This window comes from Silene latifolia, chromosome Y (assembly GCF_048544455.1).
Source record: "Silene latifolia isolate original U9 population chromosome Y, ASM4854445v1, whole genome shotgun sequence".
Classification (NCBI taxonomy): Eukaryota; Viridiplantae; Streptophyta; class Magnoliopsida; order Caryophyllales; family Caryophyllaceae; genus Silene; species Silene latifolia.
Window position 1 is genome coordinate 49598135 of NC_133538.1, and position 16030 is coordinate 49614164.

Consider the following 16030-nt stretch of genomic DNA (forward strand, 5'->3'; position numbering starts at 1 on the left):
ATTGTATATCTCAACGAAAACCGAGCTTTAGTATTTCCGAGTATTGATTTTTTAATCCTTATTTCTTTTTCTTTTTTCATGTAGTATTTTATATGATATTTTGGTTTTTTTATATATCTTTTTAGTTACTTTTACACTAATTTTCAATAATTATGATGTATTTAAATCTTATTAAAAATTTTAATTTTACATTTAATGATTGTTGTTTTTTAATTACTTTTTTCACTTTTCTTTTTTTGCGTCTTGAAATGTATTTTCGGATATTTTTTTCCCAAGAAATGAGTTTTTTTTTTTAACCTTTTCGACTTTAAGAATTTTTCACTTTTTATTTAATGTTTTTTTTTGCATATATTTCGATTATTAATATTAATATCATTATAGTTATTTTTTTATGCAAGAGTTTGCAGATCTACCATTTACTTTATTGTTTGTAAATCTACCATTCAAGTTAAAGACGATATAAATTTTGTGGTCTTATTTTGTTTTTTTTCTACAATTTTCAAATTCGTGGTCTTAATTTTTTTACTTTTTTTTACGAATTTTTTTTGCCAAGGAATGCTATTTTATTTTATTTTTAAGTTTTTTACCGATTTATCAACCAAAAACAAAACGATTTTCGATAATATTTTTTTTATACTTTGTTCTGATTATATTGGTAACACTTTAGGAAGTATAATTGTATTGCCTATGATTCTACATAGTTTGTATGTGATTGTATAATCTATAGTTTTGTATAATTCCTATAAATTAAGATCATAAGATAAATTAGGAGATTATGCATTATTTATTACTCCGTAATAATTTATATTTACGTACAAACATAAACATAAATATTTACGTACAAAAATGGTGGTTTTCGAGAAATTAATTCCATATTTTTGCTGTGGGTCCCACATTAACTATTTATAAAAAAAAAGAAAAAAAAAACTGCATTTGATGACGTGGGTGAATATGGATGCTTTAAATGTTTCTGTATTTATAAAGATAAGATATACCATACATGAAATAAAGAATTCGCCCAAACCCAAACAAATACTCCCTAAAATAGTACTACGTAATCAGGAATGTTAAATAGATAAATTCATTAAAACATTAAACTATTAAAGAAACAAAAAAACACTAAAAAAGTAGATCAAAAGAACTTTAAATGGAAAAGTGTAGTAATATTAATAATTTTTACTCCAATATTGAATACAAAGAAAAGCAATTATGGTTTGTATACTTGTATATACGGTAAGAAGTGTTCATATAAACCACACGAATTGAATGCAAAGAAAAACAAGCATAGATTACTAGGTAGCACGGACACTTCTCCTAATCAGCCGTCTCGTGTCGGATACCGACACTTCTCGGACACACGTCGAAACGTGTCGGACACCTATAAAGCCGTGTCTAACTTTCTACATTTATTCGGGCACGTGTCCGACGCGTGTCCATGGTATTTCGGCCGTGTCCGACGCGTGTCCATGACATTTGGACATCATTTGGGGTGAATGATGTTCTTTAAGCGTGAAATGAGTTGTCGAAAGAGATTGATTAAAAGATTCGTTTGGATAGTAAATGAAAATGAGTTATAATTAAGGCAAGTTTTAGCTTCACTTATTTAAATTTAATATCAAATACTTTTATAAAAATAAAATCGAACGTTTATAATTATAAAATATATATTTTATTAAATTTAAATAACGTGTCCCGTGTCCTAAATTTCAAGGGATGCCGTGTCACGTGTCCGTGTCGTGTCCGTGTCCGTTTTGGTGCTACCTAGATAAATTACACGTAAAAATAATCGACCATGGACCATGTAGCATAAGAATTTCTTGTAGTATTGGTTGTTTAGTTTTCTTTTACCCCGTATTTGTGTATTGTGAAGACCATGAAAACTTCACAATAATGCAATCAATCCTAAAAAAGAAAAAAGAAAAATAATGAGATCAATATCAATACATGAGTTGGATTTTTTCATTAAGCATATATAATTGTATTTTTCTCTTTTTTATTAGGGTTTTTTGTCAAAAACTACCTTATATTTAGGTGTATTTGTAAAAATACTACCTTATATTATTTTTTTTGTTTTCAACTAACTTTGTTTTCTTTATTTTTTGTCAATAACTACCTACGTTAAGAATCTAGACATATTTGGTCTATTTTTCGGCTTTAACATATCTCACATGACTCTTTTATGTTTTAATCTTACCAAGGCCCGATTTTGGGAAGTCATCGAGTACTTACGCTAAACTTTAGTAGATGTTTGTAATTATTATTGAAATGTGAAATTCATTAATTTTGCTTATATGAAGTTAAATTTTGGTTTAGACGCAGTCGATCATTATTGTTTGATGTTAAGAAAGTCATGTGAGATAGGTTAATGTTACTAAATCGACCAAATCTCGTCATATTTTCAGCGTAGGTAGTTTTTGACCAAAAAATGAGAAAACAAAGGTAGTCTAAAACAAACAAAATAATATAAGGTAGTTGTTTTACAAATACCCCTAAATATAAGGTAGTTTTTGACAAAAAAACCCTTTTTATTATTTTATTGTCGTACAAATTAATGGTAATCTGCTATTCTGCTATTAATAATATAACGTATTAATTTTTTCGCTTTTAAGATTTTTTTTTTACTTTTTTTCGATATTAATTGGATTTTTTTTATAAAAAAAAAATTGATGTTCTATTTCAATTTTTTAGTTTATACTTCGTATGTATTACACAAATATATGTATTAATCACCATATTCTTATTATATGATTCTCCACATAAAATTATATACTCATCGCATCATATTTTTATGTTTTATGGTTAATGACATTCAATCATCACATTAACATTAATTAACATAAAATTTTATAATTGAGTTAATTAATATGCACACTCTAATTAATTAGATTCATTGCTTAATAGAAATAAAATAAAGTACTCCATAGTGGGATAGAAGGTGGGGGTGGGGAGTAATTAATTCAGAAAAAAAAAAAAAAAAAAACTTTTTGAGAAAAAAAACTTTCAACCACATGTTCCTTTAATAAAGATGATTGAATTCTCTGTAATCGCTCGAAAAAAAATTCTTTAACATAGATAGATATTGATTTATCCATCTCCTGATATCATTTTCAATTCTGAAAGAACCAAGGTACACCACTCTAAAATTATGACCTAATAACTTTTACCTTGGACAGACCATCATATCTACATTCTAGGACATTCACAACTTACCTTTCCTCTACAAATGATACAGAAAATAGACCAAGGAAAGATATACTACACTGATCACCTATTGGCTGATGCAAAAACTAGGTACAACACCACAGGACTACAAATGAAACACACTTGCAATGAGCATATTAAAGCGGCCGAAACTGCTTCAAAAGTTGGATTACTTGCTTCATTGTAGGCCTTATTGTGAGGGAATCCACGGTGCATTTTACAGCCAGGTGAAGCACGTCCACTAGATCGTCATGTGGGCCACTCTCCCAGATACCTGCTGTGAATACCTCTTTTGCACGGCCTTGTCGTAGTAGCATGTGGGCCCAAGTAACTATGTTGAACCCATTACCATGTGAGGAAAACGATGGGTCCAGTGCTTTCTTGTCAGAGATCAACTCTAGAAGAACAACACCGTAGCTGTACACGTCAGCTTTTTCAGACACACGGCATGTCATGGCATACTCCGGGGCAAGATACCCAAAAGTCCCGGCAACTCCAGTCGTAGCATGGGTTTCCGAATTCTCCAACAACCTTGATAAGCCAAAGTCAGATAAATAAGCATTGTATTCATTGTCCAATAAAATATTACTTGGCTTTACGTCCCTGTGTATAACCCTGGGATTGCATTCATCATGCAGGTAGGCAATTGCATGGGCTACATCTAAAGCAATCTTGTGGATTCCTTTCCATTTGATGGACTTTGTTGATCTTTCTTGAATGAACTTCTCCAAATTACCCCCAGGAAGGTAATTATAAATGAGAAACATCTCAGTTTCACTGGCATGGTACCCAATTAGTGTTACCAGATTAGGATGCCTAATCCTTCCAAGGGTCTTAATCTCGGCATGGAACTGTTGAATGCAATGGAACCTGCCAACTGCAAGCCTTTTTACAGCAACAATAACACTTGGAGATATTTCAGCCTTATAAGTGGCCCCAAAGCCTCCACAGCCAATGCAGTTGCCGGAGCTGAAACAGTCGGTGGCCCTGACAACATTCTGGAATGTAAGTGAGACCCCAATGTCAGTGAACACCCTAATCTCCTTTCTTTCATACACTTGAACCCTAGAACCGTCTCTAGGAGCACACTTTCGTGTGTAAATAAAAAGGACGACAAGGGCCAATAAAACAAGGACAATAACAGAAGCAGATACAATTGATGCAATCTCTATGGAATTGAATTTGTTTCCATAATTAGCCTCACTCCCAGAAGGAGATTCTGCAGCTGGCAATTTGTCAGCACTGTCCTGCCCGTTTGAAGATGAGGCCATTTCATTTGAGGTTGGGTTGAATTCGGAAAGCAGCCTTGCTTTTGACGGCAAAGAAGAGGTACTCTGGCAAGATCTAGCAATGAAGAACAACCGATATGCAGCTGAAGCCTTGTTTGACTGAGAAGATTCTGAAATACAGGAATCTAAGGACTCACATGTACAAAAAGCAAATCTCGAAACTCCCCTAACACGACGATTCTTAAGAAACTCCCTAGTTTGTTTGGAAAGAAACTTCCTAGTTTGTTTGGTTAAAGTCAAATCAAATTGAGTTCGACTCTTGCAGCCTTTAGAAACTTCATTTCCTTTCTCTAAGTAATAATTCTGAGACTGCTTTAAAATTTTCAAGGATTCACAAGTTCTCCAACTGAGAGGGATCTCATCGTTAAGACCTGTTTCTGGTGCCCAAACAATGGTCAGCTTTGGGAGTGTCTTGAGTTTCACAGGAATCGGACCTTGGAAGAGATTACCTTCCCCATGAGCAGATTCAACCAATGATTTCCCAATAACCATATAAGGGTCGCACAGATTTGACAACACAAGAACAGACAGGTGCCGACAATTCCCAAGCTCGGATGGAATGTAACCGCCAAGCCTATTTCTCGACACATCCAACACATGGAGATTCCTTAGTAGGCCAATCTCACAAGGAATACTCCCTTGCAACGTGTTAGAATACAACAAAAGTGCCCTCAATTCCTGACAATTCCCCAAACTAACCGGTATCCTCCCATTTAATGCATTACCCGACAAATCAAGAAATCTCAGATTCCGACAATTTCTCTCCCACGTATCCGGTATTTCACCCTTAAACCGATTCAACGACAAATAAAGTCCCCACAACCTCGGAAACCCGCCAAAAAAGTCAGGAACCAACCCCTCCAACTGATTTCCACTCAAATTAATCATTTCCATATCCACAGCCCTCGACAACCAACTCGGAATCTCTCCACCAATCCTATTCAATCCTAAATTCAAAACCCGCAACCTCCTTAGCCCATTTACATTAACCTCAACAGGTAATAACCCACTGAAGAAATTCCCTTCTAGATCAAGAACTTCCAAATAGTCCAAATCCCAGATCTCGTTCGGAATAAAACCAGTAAAGTGATGAAATGGGAGTGACAAAACCCTAATATTTCTTAATTTAGCAACAACATTAGGTAAAGCACCAATCAATTTACCATTTATAACATGACAACTTCTCCTAATACCAAAACCATAGAGAGGTAAGTTTGCAACCTTAAAGCAAGCAACTTTTTGAATAAACTTACTATTATTAGACACCACATTACCTTGTCCTGGACCACCGACGATGTTGAGCTCTGAAACGCTAGATTTATCGTCGCAAACGATGCCGTACCATGAACAGTGCTCAAAAATGGAATCATTGACTGAAACCCAGGTTGATAGAACTCCAGATGGATCAGAAATTGAAGACTTAAACTCCAACAAAACTTGTTTCTCTGAAATAGGTTTACAATTCACTTGAAACCCAAATAAACCCACAAAAATCACCACCACCAAAAACATCATAACTGAATTAGGGTTTCTAATGAAGTGCAAATTATTATTATGCATCTTAATATGATGTTCTCTCTCTATAGTATTTAGAAATATATTATTATATTATAATTATTATAACATTAAATTTTAAAGGGAGGGGGTGGGGGTGGGGGTGGGGGTGGGGGTGGGTTTGTAATTGTTTGATTGAGTTTTCTGTGTGGAGGAAGAAAGCAAAGGAAAGGAAAGATTAAGGTAAAGGAGGCTGAGTTTAAGCTTCGTGGGTCCCATGAGACAAGAGGGAGGGTGGACATTATTTAATGTAGTATCCATTTGAGATAATAATCAAACAAGAACTATAACATGACCAATAGTGACTTTATTTACCCAAAAAAGGTGAAAAGCTAAGAAAGATTCCAATTCGATAGTTACCTAAAGAACTGACTTACTTTGAAATAAAAAGATTTGCTCACTACTTGTTTAACCATTAGAAAGACTCTACATAAACTAAACTTAAATTGAAATAAGAAGCTTCAAATGGTCTCTGAAAGAATGTAACCAATAGAAAAATAGAGGGTGTGTTAAGTGTGTTCAATTAAGCTACTAGTAAAAATTAGCTTAACCATTTGGAAAGAAATTGTAACTTGAAATTGTTGTGGCTTAAAAAGTTGATGTGCAAGCAAAGGTAAGCAAGAAAGAACTACCTTACCATCGTGATCTTTCTAATAACTACTCGTTTGTATAAAATCATAACTAATCCACCAGCGCGTGACTCCATGCCTCCTTTTCCTCGAACTCGTCACAGTCACCAGCACCTCTACAACCACCATCGCCGCCTCTGCACTGCCAACACTACCTCTGCTAACATAGCGTGGGTGATTACAACAAATACACTAGATTGCCGTTCAATCATCGCTCTTTCCACCAATCAATAAGCACAATAAAGAGGTGCCAGTAATTACAACGACATCGTCAACCATCAGGTTCGGAATAATATCGTAGATGTAGTAGATTTAAGATGGAAATTCAGATTTCTATTTTGACAACTGATGATTTTAACCTGAAACTATTTTCTTAAATGTATAGACCTTTTAAGTTTCTAAGCTGGACTTGGTATAATAGTAGTTTTAACTTTAAAACTTACAATTTTAATTTGAGAACTAAATCTTTATTATGTGGTTTTAATTTTAACTTCAAAGCTTGCAATTTTAATTTGAAAACTAAGTCTTTATTATTTGGTTTTAACTTTAACTTCAAAACTTGCAATTTTAAATTGAAAACTAAGTGTTTATTGCTTGTTTTAAGTTTATAATTCCGCTTTGTTTTTTGAAGTGTGTTTTTGATGCGTGCTATTTATATAGTGTTTTAGGACCCTTTTAGCACGCATTTCCGTACTTTATTCGTAGTTATTTGCTATGAAAATGTCCCGGTACGCGTACTTTGGTATTTCCCCGTGTTATTTGCGGTGCGTGCACCGAAGGAACGATATTTGAGCCTAAAACCGTCCCACAAGCTTGCACTTAAGAGATGAGTAGATTTGGAGTGGAAATATCGCTACATTGTAAAGCGCGAAGTCGTATTTATAAGCGTCAAAGCCAATTGTGGAGGTTCGAAGTGATTGCAGCTCGATCGAGTGATTAGTCATGCTCGATCGAATTATTTTGTTATGCTATGTGGTCGATCGAATGGAACCCTTTCTCGATCGACTGTCTTCTTGAGAAAAGTACTCGATCGAAGGTCATACTTGTTCGATCGAAGAGGGAGTTCTTGGAATAGTGCTCGATCGAGAGCCATTGTTGCTCGATCGACTATGAGCTGCTGCGTGAATCATGTTGCGCGAGATTTATTATGTTTAGTCTTATCTTTATAATTATTTTAGGAAATAATAAATATCTCTTATTATAAATAAGAGACACGAGTAGACCTAAAGGATCATCTATCATTTTACATTTCTCGATTTTACATTACGCTTGACATTGCTTGGAATCAGGCGTGACAACGTTCCTTCTTCCTCTCTTCAATTAATTAGTAATCTCTACCCTTAAACTCTTGTTCTTTAATTAATTGCTTTTCTCCACTCTTGTCAATTTATTGTTATTAGTTATTGCTTTAATTATTCCCTTTATGCTTCTAGATCTATTTGATTCAATCGCTATGCTTTCTTATTCAGTTTATTCGTATTCTATTGTTATCGCAATTGTTATTATGAGTAGCTAATTCCCCTTATGCTAGGATTTTAGGGAAGCCATGGTATATTGCAATTAATCGATAATTAGGGTAGAAAGGATTAATGTGAGAATTGACCCCAGACAATTTGTGACGATAATTAACGAATTGAATGCATGCGAAGAGTTAATTAATTTAGTTAAGCTTCGACCTAGATCGAAAGATTGGAAAGAGCGGACCTGTCATGATTAATGGATCAACCTAGTGAGGGCGAAAGTCAAGCTAGAAGTAATCTAGGGTGAGTTGAGACCGAAAGGAGATACTCGCGATTTGAGAGCGAAAGGAGATAATCGCTACCCTTCTCACAGTAATTTGACCGACCTTTACCTTTAGTTTATTGCAGAAGTACCATGGTGGACCGACTGTCCTAGCATACCTCTTTCTCTATTGTTGACGTCTTTATTCTTTTCCTATTATTTCTCTTTCCTTACTCTTATTAGTTGTTTAGTGACAAAACATCAAACAAACCTCCGTTAAACCAACAGACTTAGATTAGACTATACACTTTTCTGCTTCCCTGAGGAGATCGACCCTACTTGCCGCTAGCTTCTGCTAGTAGTTCTTAGGAATTTATTTTTGGTGTGAAAACGACCGCATCAAATTTTGGCGCCGTTGCCGGGGATAGATGTGGGTCACTACTCTTCGATAAAGACCCAGTCAATGCGATTAATTTGCGGAGCGGTTTGTTTTATGGCGGACCCGATTTGGTGAAGAAAAATGCCGGCCCGATGTCTTGGAAGCTCCTGATCTTTTCACGCTGGAACGATCTGAAAAACAACGTCTTATCTTTGTGCGAGCTCGATCGAACACCTTGTTCCATTCGACCGAGCACTTTTGCTGAAGATGTACTCGATCGAACACCAAGTACCTTTTGATCGAGTACTGTTGCTGAGAATTCATTCGATCGACCCCCTAATACCATTCGATCGAATGGAATGGAGGCTGAAACCGTTTGATCGAGTTCTAATACTCCTCGATCGACCCCTGTGGACAGTGCAATGCTTCAAAAGCCATTGAGCAAGCGGATGATTAATAACGCTTTGATTCGTGACACGCATAAAGGAGTTCCCATTGAATATGCTCCATATCCAGGACGCTTGAAGAGGGTCAAGAAGACGGAACCTGAGTTCGCGCGTTTCGGTGAGATTGTACGAGTTCTACCATGCCATGCTATTCCTGCTGTTACTGAGTCTATACCTCCTTTACATGACGTATCTGTTATAGCTCTTACACCTCTGCCCCGGCTTGGGAGCAAAATGGAGGACCACTCTGTTGTTTCTGTTGTTGCAGGTTTGAGTATAGCGGATACGGGAGATGTCATTGGGAGTAGTGCTACGGATGAGGAATCCGAGGTGGATGACAGAGCTGATGTTCATGGGCAGCCGAAAAGGAAGAAGGTCAAGATGAAGACGGAAATTGGAGCTGAGCCGAAAAAGAAGAAGTCTCCCATGAAGACGATTTGGAGACCGACGTCCACGACGAAGGACGTGGAGGGCATTTCCATGAGCCAGGAGCCCTTTGCGGGTTTGCTTGCTTGTTTTGGAACTTGAAGCCGTAGCGCTATTCGGCTTGTATTTGTTTTGTAATTTCGGATTTTGTTAGACTATTTACTGTTTTATTAGGACGATTAGATTTCGTTTAGTTTAGTTTAGTTAAGATGACTATGGACAAGTTTTTGGTATTGGTATTTTTGTTTTGCATATTTGTGAAAAAAAAAAAAAAAATTCAGGTAAATGCGGAGTTGATAGAGCATAGGGATGCGTGCAAAAGAACATGCACTCGATCAAATTGTTTATCAGTCGATCGAGTACGCCAGATGGAAGAACCACTCGATCGAGCCCTGCGATTCTCGATCGAGCAACTAGTCAAGCACGCGCAAGGAGCCACTCGATCGAGAAACCTACTCTCTCGATTGAGCCTATCTCATGGGAAGAATCACTCGATCGAAGACCTATGTCTTTCGATCGAGTGTTTCTTCTTGAATAATCCGAGTTAGAGGGAGTTTTTCTTCTTTTCTTTCTCGTTTATTTTTCTTCCTTATTTTCCCTTTGTTTTTTTTAACTTATTTATGCTACATCCCTTACCTATTTTTCACAAATTTTTGCAAACAAATTTACCATTTTATTACCCAAATATTTTTCAAAGTTTTAATTAAACCAAATCACGCTGTTTATTTTGGTTTAATTATTCTCTGTTGGGTAATTTCACTGAGTTCTTTCTCCCCTATTTATCTCTGTTTTATTGCAATTCCCTTTTGTTGGGAATTGGTTTGGGGAGGTTTGTTCACTGCTTAATTATTAATTAGAACTCAAGTTGTTTGCAGAACTTGATTGACGTGACTCACTGCTGTTACTCCTCTTTTGTTGCGGCCCCTGCTGTTGCCGCGACAATATATGTTCGTGATCCCTGCTGTTATCACGACTGCTACTCTCTCCCCAGCTTCCTAGCTGGTTTGGGGAGGTTATGTCTTGTGAGTTTCCTACTCCATCTCTTTTTCTCTCCTCTAGTTTAGTTTCATTTCGTTTGCATTTGAGTTTGCATTTTTACCATCCTCTCTCTTCTTTGTGTATTTGTGTGTACAATGAGGACATTGTACGATTTGGTTTGGGGAGGGTAATGCATCCTTGAGTCTGCATTTACATTTGTTTTGCATTCATATTTCTTGCATTTCTGCATGCATTGTATTTAATTTCAAAAAGGATAAATTACAAATAACCACCACATATTTACATATTTTTACAAATTATCACCTTGTATTTGTTTTTTTACAAATAACCCCTCACCTTCCTTGTATATTCCCCAATCACCACCGTATATTTATCCCGAGTCTCATTTTATTATTTTCCGACTCGCTAAGTGATAAATTACTCGGATTACCCAAATAACCCTTACTACCTGATTACTGGGTACCCTCGACGAACAAATCCCATTCTTTCCCCAATTTATTATCCCTAACTCCCTAATTCCCCAGTTATTCCCTAATTCATCAGATCAATACCATCCCCAATTGCACCCCCAGTTACATCGATCAACCGTTTACTTCCCAATACCATCCCTAATGAATGTTCAGTGAGTAATTAATTACACCTGTGTTCCATTAAATTATAAAAGTTAAAGAAAAGAGTTGTGGGTCTTTGCTTCATTTAAAATGAAAAAAAAAAGTTCTGAATTTTGCATCAAATAATGGATAACCCTACGAACAGCTTATTGTGGTGGAGAGCAAGGGCTTAATTCCTTGAATTTCCAATCCATGGGTATGCTTTCTGTTAATAGTCAAACTCATCAGTATCAAGCCTTGTTATCATCCAATTTGCATAATTTGAGAGGTGTGTCTGCTCTATCAGTCCCCAGTTGATGCATTATCTTCAGCAAACTACCACTCAGATTCCGATATTGCAGCAACAACAACAATTGATGCACCCGTCAATTACACAACAGAACTAAATTGCAAACACTAATTGCTTTTGGGATCTGGAAATTGTGAGAGAGATGAACACACAAAGGGAAGTTAATAATGGAGGAATGAGATAAGATTATGAATTAGGGGAATTAGGGGAATTAGGGTGTATAGAAATGTCTTGGGAGATTTGGGGGTAAATTGTAATGTTAGAGAAAAGGGTAATTTGGGCAATACAACTAAATTTAGGCTTAACGAGTCAGAAAATAAGAGAAACGAGGTTCGGGACAATTATACGGTGGTGGTTGGGGAATATACAAGAAAGGTGAGGGGTTATTTGTAAAAAAGCAAATACAAGGTGGTAATTTGTAAAACCACGCAAATACGTGGTGGTTATTAATAATTTATCCATTCAAAAAATTAAAATCCATAAAAACAACAAAATTTTCACAAAAAATCAAAAAAAATCATGTTTATTTATGCATTTTAGGTTGAGTCTGATTGGAGTTTTTCATTGCTGTAAATTGTCTTTTGCTTAAGCCTTGCATTTTATCACTTCTTTTAGCAAAATTTTGTGCAATTTCTCGAATTTCGTTTCAAAATTTGTTGAACTAGTAGACTTGACTTGAAATTTTGGCAAACTACACCATTTTCTGAGGTTTAGAGTTTATAACTGGTGTCATTCATGACCAGTTCATGTAGGATGTGAGTAGTTACTCCTTATAAGGCGTGTAACATCAAATTGCATAAGCATGAGTTTTGTCTACTTAGTACCTGTATGCATTCGGGTCTGTGGTTGGTGACATATGTTTGGAGAGGCAATCCCTTTATTTCGTTTTACCCATGAGCTCCACATAGCCAAATTGCCTATTTTGTCCCTATTTAGCTACAATCCATATTTTTCCTACCCTAGCCGAGCTAGTAATGGTAGTAATACCGGGAATGTGTTGATTGCATTTGGTTATTAATTCCTATTATAAGATGGATGGGTGAAAGAATGAAGGAGAAAGATGAAAAAAAAAAAAAAAGAATTGGAAAATGAAAAAAAAAAAAAAAAAATATGAGAAAGAAAGAAAAATCATATGCGGAAAATGAAAGAATTATGTTATGATTTATACTCCCATGTTTTATCTATACTTTATGGGGAGTTGATAATTTTATGGTGTTTAGCGAGTTGTGTGCATCCAATTTGCACTGTTTTGTCTTGATTAGTTGAGTTCGAAGTTGGGAAGTTGTATAATTTGGATTCGTTGTTGCTAGCCTGGCTATTAACCCCACATATCCAAATTCATTTTAGCCCCTTCTTACCCATTACCTCACTTACCCATATGTAAGTCCTCGGCATGTGTCTTGGTCATCGATTTGGTTGGAATGCATATGTACGGTTGTAGAGACTTTATTCATGTTAGATTGCATGCATGTTCTTATAGGTTGCGATTAGGTGAGTGTTCTTTATTCCTTCTACCTTACATTATATATCACCTTGTGCTTAATTGTGTGATTGAGCGACCCGTGAGAGTCCGATTTTGAAAGTCTTGCAAGGTCGAAAGTTCAACATCTTTTTGAAATATGCATAAATTCGTTTGTTTGACATTGAGCTTTTAGTAGTTGATTCTGTTGCATTAAAATGGTTTAAGTTGACGGTTTACGGCTTGTCCATGTTTTACTCCTTTCTTTTTAGTCCATATTAGTTGCATTAGTTTGCTTGAGGACAAGCAAAGGTTCAGTTTGGGGAAGTTTGATGCGTGCTATTTATATAGTGTTTTAGGACCCTTTTAGCACGCATTTCCGTACTTTATTCGTAGTTATTTGCTATGAAAATGTCCCGGTACGCGTACTTTGGTATTTCTGTGTTATTTGCGTGCGTACCGAAGGAGCGATATTTGAGCCTAAAACCGTCCCACAAGCTTGCACTTAAGAGATGAGTAGATTTGGAGTGGAAATGTCGCTACATTGGAGAGCGCGAAGTCGTATTTATAAGCGTCAAAGCCAATTGTGGAGGTTCGAATCGATTGCGGCTCGATCGAGTGATTAGTCATGCTCGATCGAATTATTTTGTTATGCTATGTGGTCGATCGAATGGAACCCTTTCTCGATCGACTGTCTTCTTGAAAAGTACTCGATCGAAGGTCATACTTGTTCGATCGAAGAGGGAGTTGTTTGGAATAGTGCTCGATCGAGAGCCATTGTTGCTCGATCGACTATGAGTCAGCTGCGTGAATCATGTTGCGCGAGATTTATTATGTTTAGTCTTATCTTTATAATTATTTTAGGAAATAATAAATATCTCTTATTATAAATAAGAGACACGAGTAGACCTAAAGGATCATCTATCATTTTACATTTCTCGATTTTTACATTACGCTTGACATTGCTTGGAACGGCGTGACAACGTTCCTTCTTCCTCTCTTCAATTAATTAGTAATCTCTACCCTTAAACTCTTGTTCTTTAATTAATTGCTTTTCTCCACTCTTGTCAATTTATTGTTATTAGTTATTGCTTTAATTATTCCCTTTATGCTTCTAGATCTATTTGATTCAATCGCTATGCTTTCTTATTCAGTTTATTCGTATTCTATTGTTATCGCAGTTGTTATTATGGGTAGCTAATTCCCCTTATGCTAGGATTTTAGGGAAGCCATGGTATATTGCAATTAATCGATAATTAGGGTAGAAAGGATTAATGTGAGAATTGACCCCAGACAATTTGTGACGATAATTAACGAATTGAATGCATGCGAGGAGTTAATTAATTTAGTTAAGCTTCGACCTAGATCGAAAGATTGGAAAGAGCGGACCTGTCATGATTAATGGATCAACCTAGTGAGGGCGAAAGTCAAGCTAGAAGTAATCTAGGGTGAGTTGAGACCGAAAGGAGATACTCGCAGTTTGAGAGCGAAAGGAGATAACTGCTACCCTTCTCACAGTAATTTGACCGACCTTTACCTTTAGTTTATTGCAGAAGTACCATGGTGGACCGACTGTCCTATCATACCTCTTTCTCTATTGTTTACGTCTTTATTCTTTTCCTATTATTTCTCTTTCCTTACTCTTATTAGTTGTTTAGTGACAAAACATCAAACAAACCCCCGTTAAACCAACAGACTTAGATTAGACTATACACTTTTCTGCTTCCCTGAGGAGATCGACCCTACTTGCCGCTAGCTTCTGCTAGTAGTTCTTAGGAATTTATTTTTGGTGTGAAAACAACCGCATCAGTTTTTAAGTTTAATGAATAACAGTTTAACCTTAGTTTAATGAATAATAGTTTACCTTAACAACTGAGTGTTTTAAAAATTTGACTCATTTGTGTAAAGTAGGATTTTTGCTGGGTAGTTTGACAACCTATTGTCTAAGGTTAGAAACTCATAATTTTAAGATGAATATATGCGGTGGAAGGGCTACTCCTAGAAGGATCGTCATTCATGGCTGTGATAAAGATTTGCGATGAAGGATTCTTGCCATTGATTATGTAGTTTAGGGGGATAGGAAATAAGAAACTGACGCATTAACCGCTACTTTCATTTTCCTTTCTGTAAGAGACTAAGGCTCCGTTTGGCAAGACATTCCAGGTACCTGTTTTGACTGAACTAGCTTTTTTGATAAAAGTTTCAGGTAGCTTATTTTTATGAATGTGTTTGGCAAGTAGCTTTTTTGCCCAAATAAACTACCTGAAATGAAATGCTACCTAGAGTAGCATTTCACTTTTCAGGTACCTGATTCTTGGTAATATTACGTTTTTGCCCTTTCAATTTATAATATACTCCCTCCTACTCATTCATTTTGTCCCCCTTCTATTTTGCACAAGAATTAAGAAAATGATTTTGGACCACACAAAACACTCTATTCCACTCTACCCCACATGTAATTAAATTTGGACCACACAAAAGTTACCAAAAAAGGAAAGAGGAACAAAAATCCGACTAGCTTCGATAAGGAAAGAGGGACAAAATGAATGAATAGGAGGGAGTATTAAATAATTATTATATCCTTTTACGTCATTTTACCAAAATAAGCTACCTTTTCAGTTAGTTTGCGAAACAATCAATATATATATATAAAAGAGGCTTTTTTCAGGCATTTTGAGAGACTCCAAATTTACTAAAACACTTAATTAATTTTCTATTTATTCAATTAACTTATATAATAAAATAATAATATAAGTTTGAGTTTTAAATCTCCAATACTAAACAAATTTTATCTTAGCTTTGTGATAAAAAATATGTGTAATAAATAAAATAATAATATAAGTTTGAGTTTTAAATCTCTTAAGTTAAAACAAACTCTATCTTTATGAATAGATAACTATTACGTATTATTATGTATATATATACAACTTCTCCCATCTCCATCTCTTTCACAGCCAAATATTTCATGTGTATTAAAGATGTATTATGTATTATTAATGCGATTGTATTTTTATTTTTTTATCTTG

The 16030-nt window shown here is 35.6% G+C and overlaps 1 protein-coding gene across 1 annotated transcript; it reads right to left on the bottom strand.

Moving 5' to 3' along the window:
• Window positions 1-3062: 3062 nt before the first annotated feature.
• LOC141634197 (LRR receptor-like serine/threonine-protein kinase RPK2) lies at window positions 3063-6135 on the bottom strand. Its single transcript, XM_074446450.1, has one exon. The coding sequence runs from the start codon at window positions 6048-6050 to the stop codon at window positions 3339-3341; it is 2712 nt and encodes a 903-aa protein (XP_074302551.1). The 5' UTR covers window positions 6051-6135; the 3' UTR covers window positions 3063-3338.
• Between the last annotated feature and the right edge of the window lie 9895 nt (window positions 6136-16030).